The sequence below is a fragment of the Cephus cinctus genome, unplaced genomic scaffold (genome assembly GCF_000341935.2).
Source record: "Cephus cinctus unplaced genomic scaffold, Ccin1 Ccin1_scaffold0310, whole genome shotgun sequence".
Taxonomy (NCBI): domain Eukaryota; kingdom Metazoa; phylum Arthropoda; class Insecta; order Hymenoptera; family Cephidae; genus Cephus; species Cephus cinctus.
This window is the reverse complement of record NW_014333013.1, coordinates 99219-106713: the sequence shown is the minus strand read 5'-3', so window position 1 is coordinate 106713 and position 7495 is coordinate 99219. Positions and strand designations below refer to the sequence as shown.

Sequence of the window (7495 nt, the reverse complement as noted above, 5' to 3'; positions counted from 1 at the left end):
TTCAGTGTTTAAAACTTTTTTCATATATCCTATTGAACAACAAAAACTTGTGATATCCCCCAAAAAATACTTACGTGTAAAAAACTACGCCAAGTACAGGATTGCTGTGAATTCCTCTAACAAAATGTATTGATATCATATTATTGAGGCCAAGTACATAAGTCGCTACATGTTTTCCTATTATATGATCTAGTACTGGCCCATCATTTTAATTATGTTTTCAATATTTCCTATAACGTTTTCGCTACTCTTTTATGTTACTGCTGCTTCCCGTATTTAATTATGATTTAATGGTGATTTAATAATTAATAAAACTTTAGGTGATTCCTTATCGAGTACTACTTGGCGGGTCCGTGCATTTCTTGATATAAATTTGGTACAAAACCAGTACCAGTTTTCTATAGAAAGCATATTAACAATAACTTGTCAAAAATAATCACGGTAAAAGCCTAATAACAAACATACAGTATTAGAATACTATGAGCACGTGCAAAGTAAGTACTTTGGAATTCCTGGCACGGACATGCCAAGTAGTACTCGATAAGGAATCACCTACAGTTTTATTAATTATTAAATCACCATTAAATCGTAATTAAACACGGGAAGCAGTAGTAACATAGAAGAGTAGCGAAAACGTTATAGGAAATATTGAAAATATAATTAAAATGATGGGCCAGTGCTAGATCATATAATAGGAAAACATGTAGTGACTTATGTACTTGGCCTCAATAATATGATATCAATACTTTTTGTTAGAGGAATTCACAGCAATCCTGTACTTGGCGTCGTTTTTTACACGTAAGTGTTTTTTGGGGGATTAGTGGGTATTGGGTACATTACTTGCATGTAATAGCTATATTTTATATTATGTAGAGGAGCTAGTATAATGTGAGCAGCTGAAAGGGATTAGCAGATGGACTACTAAGGCAATGATGTTTCGATTATTTTTACGTTTTGTGTATGAAAATTATTTTTTAGTTTTCGGCGTTTTTAACCTTTTGATGCAAGGTGTAACAAAAAACTTGGTCTACGTATGATATACTTGAACTTGATTTTCCGGGGTATATTGTGCCACTGATTATGAACCCAAAAGTTAAAAATAACAAATTTTTCAAAATTCAGTATGACAGATCCGAAAGGATCGAAATTGCAAAAAGTAGTCAGATTTAAACGAAACTCGAGACTCAGAATTTTTTTGAGATAGTACAAAAATTAGACCGATTTACGTGAAATGCGGTACTTAGGGATTCATGTAAATCAGTCCATTTTTGTAATCTCAAATCACCATATTCGATGATCCATTTTGAATTTTTAAAAGCTACCCTCATATTCGTAATTCGACAAAAAAGTCCTGAGCTTCATACAAATCGGTCCATTTTTTGCAATTCCCATCAGCCATGTTGAATTTAGAATTTTTTAAATTATACCTTCAGCTTATACCAGTTATTCCAAAAAAAAAGAAAACCAAAGGAGCTATGTTTTAAGAAAAAACGTGCATAAGAAAAAATGTATGCTTTAACAACTTCGCCGCCACGAGCATAACCCACGGCGCTCAAAGGACTCAATAATTCATATAGCGGTAACGATCGTGTTAAAGGGTTAAAGAATTTAGTTGAACTTTAAGGTATCCTACTCTGTCTCTGTCTCTCCGAGATGTACATGTATACATCTCCTGACAAACTTCTTATCCCGTCACAGGATCTATTCAACGTGCCCTGAAATATTTGATCCGGGTATGTAATTGCATATTAATCCTCGTAAATAATTTTTCAAAACCTACTATAAATTCTTAACCAATTTCTAATCCAATCTTACAATTAGTCAATAATACTTATCCAACCCATAGCGTTACATCACTCCAGATCGCTCCATTTACACGTAAATCTAAAAGTTAGCAAAGCCTTCCACGCGAATTCACGTCGTCGACAAACGCCATCGTAAACGAGGCATTAAATCGGCTTTTCTCAAGCGACAGGAGTAACAGGAAGGAGCTGCAACGTCCCGACGGCTCGACTGGGCCTGTTGTTGCTGTTCCCGCTTCTCTTTCATTTTCTGGAGAGTTTGCGTAGCTTTTCCTTTCCTTCGTAACAAACAACTCCGACCGAGCAGGGGACAACGACAATATTTTCACGAGTTACTCCACTACGTTTCCCAGTGACAAACGGAACTTCGAGCATAAACTGCAGGATTCTCCTACAAACAGTCGAAGCCCTGGGAATCTTATGTTTTCTTTGAATAGTACCTAAACCCACAACAGAATATCAAGTGGATCCGATCAACTGACGTCATACGCACGTCAACGTTCCTACGACACAGCAAAGGTCACTTGTAATTAATTAATCAAACAGTAAAAGAGCGATATCATAAAATTTCATTCGTGCGTAACCTGGACAACAAAGGACGACCTTGGCTGATCTCTTGAGCGTAATATTCAAGCGGCATTACATTCCACGGCCAGGAACTCCATGCATTTTACAAAAATGCCAAATCCCAGCTGCTACTACGGCGTTTACACACCTCCCTTCTACCTCACCTCCTCCGTCTATTTACACCTCGAGAATATTCCCTTCGCTTGCTGTAGGACGCGCGCGACTGCCGCGCTTTCTGTAGTACGGTATAATACTGCTACTTGTGTTTATACATATTTATATGTTTGTATATATATGTATATATACACTGCCATGTACGTATACCTACGACGTACTTGGTGGTCTGAATAATTCACTTGTAAAATCTCGGGCTCCCGCCTTTTCACCACACGCCTCGAGATAAGAGTCCTGAATACTTTATTCCTGGCTGGTGATACTAATAGCAGTACCACTTCTGCACAGCATAGATACTGGCAAGGTAGTAACTAATAGCAAGTATTTACGACACGTACCTTCAGATTTCTTTCTCACAGATAAAGTTCATTTGGGTTTCGACTAATTGTGAGCGATACGAACGGATGAAATTAATATTGCGCAGAGTGGATGAAAAAGGGAGCGGGACACCGAGGTGAAAACAAGTGGTGAGTGAATTAAAAAGAAAAAAATGGCACAGACGGCTTTTATGTGGACTTTCCTTTATAACCAGGTGACAAGTGAGTATTGATCTACACCGTGGATCAGAAACACTTGTCGGCACTGGAAAGCCCTCGAGGCATATAGGGAGATCCCTTTGCATTGATCGTCAGGAATTCCTGATCGATTCGAAATAATTGGATCGAACGCGTGTTTTCACGGAAGAGTGTAACTCTCTCAACTCTTTTCTCTCCCTCCCTCCCTGATTTACCTGATTTTATCCCTCTCTCATTATTTCTCCTTTCACTCCGCTGTAAACGCACTCCTGCGTATTACAATTTCCCTGAAGACTGCCGACGATCGATAGGGAATAAATAAAAAGCAGCGATGCGAAGCAACTGCCGTTAGTTTACGACTCGTAAAGCCACCCGACGTGGCAGTGGCCATAAACAAAGTAGCGGCAGCTTTCCTTATACACGTCCTCCTTTGGTTCGTTTCGGTCAGGAATGGTCAATACTGAAATTCTATCACGATGAGGGACACGCGACGTACTTCAGAGTCCTAGTGGAAGCGCCCCTCCGGCGGAGTCGTAAATTTTCAGCCTCTGGAGAAGCTTTTGCTAGTATCGTACGAACGAGTAACCACGTGGGGTTGCCTTTACGTTGGTATTTGGATCGTTCGATAATAATAGAGAGAAAAGGGGTTAGGTCTTGAAGGGATAACAAAGGAGCTATACCCCTGATGACGTAATTATGCAGGAATCGTCGCTGGGAAACATCAGCATTGTGGCTGTTGCGGCGGTGACAAGAGTGGTGGGTGTCTGGGAGACTTAACGAACGTCTCGGGGATTTTGCGTGGATTCACGCGAGGGCTCCTCTGGGTGTGCGCGATGTGTTTCAGAGCCACATGGGTTTTCGGTGTTCCTGCCGAGGTTGGTAGTGAACGTAGCGGCGAATTTGTAGGAAACCCTGGAAGAAGAGGGATGCTCAGGCCTCATCCGCGAGGATGCTCTTGGACACGAGGAGGAACGGAGCAAAGTTTCCCAGGAGAGGCTTAACTTCGACGACGAGGATGACATTGTCTTCTAAGTCTCTGGAGAACCTTGCGGAGCTCGAAAGGAGGGTGTGAGAGTTCACTGGAGTGTTTCAGCTCACTTCACGGACTCTCTCTCTCTCTCTCTCTCTCTCTCTCTCTCTCTCTCTCTCTCTCTCTCTCTCTCTCTCTTTGTCTATTGCGAAGCGCCATACTCCAGTCTGTCCGCGAAATCCTGATTCTTGATTCCTAAGCCTCCTTCTCATAGGGATTACTATTCCAAGAGTTGGCTTACCTGAGGCACGACGCCTCTGCGTCTTCCTCTGTGAGGTTGCTCAAGAACCCATTCTCATCGGACTGACGTATTAGCTCATCTCACCTTAGTACCCGACAGCCCACCTAATACTTATATGTACGCGTACCTGGTTACATAACCTACTTATACACGTACTACCTCATTGTTTCAGGTCTACGCAAAGTATACCCTTATTACTTTACCTTCACGACCTTCACGAAGGGTCGATGGGTCGGTGAGAAGATACTCGAAGTTTTCGCAAGGGAATTTCGCGCTCATCCTGCCGAGGAATACGAGAGATGCATCCGGGCTGGTACGCTCACTGTCAATTACCAGAGGGTCGATGTGGATTATAGATTAAGGCACAACGATCTCCTTGCCAACGTCGTTCACAGGTAAGAGGACCAACGATATCTTAGTTACTCCTTGTAAACTCCTAGTCTACCTAAATTGCACTTTATGTACATATATACTTATACATATATATATAAATCGAAGATTCATATATACATATAAATCAAAGGTTCAACGTCATGTCTTAGTCTCGGTTGACCTTTTTACCTGGCTTCACCGTGAAAGAACTACGTAGCTGCATTAACAACGAGCATCCTTGGCACAAATATCTTATTTTAATCGTATAAATACGCAGTTGCGCGGGTTAATTTCTCTGTACGACTTATGCACGTCCCCGAGTAAAATAGCTTTAGCGGGGCCATCTTCCTATGATTCTTTAAATAAATGAGTCCCCTAGGCAGGATGTTATACTAGTTACTACTGTAGATATTACCACCAGGTATTCATACGTCTCTTTCATATGCTTTTTGTGTTATATCTTCTGTCTCGCTCCTTTATATCGTAGCCCCCTTGACGTTTTGCACAGTCAGGACGTTTTCTCCAGACTATGAAGATACACAAGTAGTTAGTATACGAAGGTCTCTGTAACGTGTGAACGTGTTCCCTCCCTTTGCCCGTGAACTAGTTCGACGGAAACTAACGCTCGGTCACGTACATAAGTATATCTGTACCTAAAGCGGGGAAACTTTAGCGCTCAGCGATATTGAGTTAGCTACCTGAGTGGGCCTAGGACTCTTCTGGCACTTATAACCTTTTGCCTTCTGTGCCATCCACCTTCTAGCTTGCATTTGATTTCTCAACCTTTCCCACTGATTTTTCTTTTATGCAAAAATTCGTTTCTCCTTTCTCTTTTTCTTTTCTTTTTCTCCGAGTGCCACTTTTACTTCAACCGCTACCATCCTCTAGCTTACCACTTCACTTGGGTCTTATTGAACCGCATCTGGGAACCGGTTACATCTTGGCGACAGGCATCCTTCACATTATAAATGGTCGTTTATTAAACCGAAGAGGAGGTACGAGTATCTTCTTTAGCATTTGAGTAATCATGGATCAGAGTTACGTGGCGTAACTGAGATCCTTTCTATGCGATTGCTACTTACCTACCTGGATATCTCTTAGATACGTAATGGGATACGTAGGCTCTATCGACGTGTGCCAGAATGGTAGCGTGAATCTTCCTTGGTAAAGGTCCTAGCTGACTCATCCGAAGTGCGGAGTGCCTCATGGAAAGATCATTTAGATTTTACCTGGATTAGCTTAGGGAGTACCTCCATGTAACGTGGTTTCCTTGTTTTACGTGAGACTTCTCTCTGGCTCGTGCAAGGTCGTCGCGGTAGAGGTATCTGCACGAATGAAGGAGACCCTGACAGGAGGCGTGCGTCCGTAACGAATGTGCTGCTGCACCGCTTATCCGGTTCTCACAATTCCCCATACACACGTGGTGAATTTGTATAAGAGTATACTCTTATATAAACATATGATATCCTATGGCATTTAAATATTATTTTATATTCATATATCGTCATATGTGAATTTAGTCTCTGACTTACATTGTTTTACGAAACTCAACTCGAAGGATACTTTCCGTAGATGGTTGATAGATTTTTTAATGATTTTGAATTGGTAGACGCGCAAGTATGGAATACGGCAGAGACACGTCCTTCAAAAATCGATTTACCTTCTAGCCAGGGAGACAACGTCGGCCTCAGGGGGTAAACCGTTCTGCCGCTGGTTGACGCTGGAAAATTACTCATCCTCCAGCGTAATTTGCCGAAATTATTCCGCGAGCGTAGTCTCCTTTCCCCTTCCACCTGTCCCGGGGGTTTTCGAAGGTAAATGAGACCTGGAACGACCCTGAACAGACCTGGACCCAAAATGTTAGAAGCGAGTTGCTCTGCTTTTCCAATAATTCTGAATGCACACCCGTGCCTAGTATACAGTGTACGTTCTAGATTGGGGTGCCCGGATACCTCTCTCACTATATTCGTACGTATATTTAGAAGCTATCGTGAACCAGGGAACCGAAGGATCCCAGTCGCGGGGGATCGTGTACGCACTATATATCTCTGGTTGGTTTGCCGCGTCATGTTCCTGGATCAAGTAGTGCTACCAGACGCAGATGTATACACGAAGACGTCGCCTATTGGAAATTGCCTCATCGCCCTGAGAAATACGGCTGGTATAATTTCATTAGGGATTCGCCAAGTGGCTGAAAGCATCTCTGACTCCGTTGGGGAATCCGAGCTTGGCTACTCGCTCTGAATTCTGTAAAATGTTGAAAAAGTGCCTTCCACGTGTTTTCATATTTTTTCTTCCTCCTCCTCTCTTCACTCCTTTTTGATACCAGTCGTAAGCCGTGCATTTATCAAGACTTTCACGATGCACTTGCTCTTTGTATCTTGGTATCTTCTATAATTTCAATCCTGGTAAATCCTTTATATTTTCCTTTCTGTAGGTACCTCTACCTACCTACCTACCTACGTTGCATCCATCCTACCAACCTAGAGCTACTATCTAACTGAACTCGAGATCTTACAACCTATTAGCCACTCTTACGTGCTCCTTTCCTCTCTCGGGAGCCTTAAGGCTGTTTACCGATTAAATTCGTGAAAAAGAGGCGGAAAACGTAATCTAAACGAAAGCTCGCCACTCCCGTATCTCGTCTCGCTTTTCGTCGGTACGAATTCATTATTTCCTTTTTGCGCGACGTTTCAAGCGTCTCCTTTTATGCGAGGAGACGCTTTTATCCTCGCTCTCTTCTCTTACTCTTTGCTCCTCTGTCTCTTCCCCCCCCCCCCCTCTCTCTCTCTCT

At 42.2% G+C, this 7495-nt stretch overlaps 1 protein-coding gene across 2 annotated transcripts in view; it reads left to right on the top strand.

The window, feature by feature from the left end:
• Positions 1-7495, top strand: part of LOC107266416 (RNA pseudouridylate synthase domain-containing protein 2) — a 54820-nt gene that overhangs the window by 41367 nt on the left and 5958 nt on the right. For both annotated transcript variants that reach the window (XM_015736872.2, XM_015736873.1), the window contains one exon: positions 4502-4724. In XM_015736872.2, coding sequence (XP_015592358.1) covers positions 4502-4724 — 223 coding nt within the window. The remainder of the gene's footprint in view (positions 1-4501; positions 4725-7495) is intronic.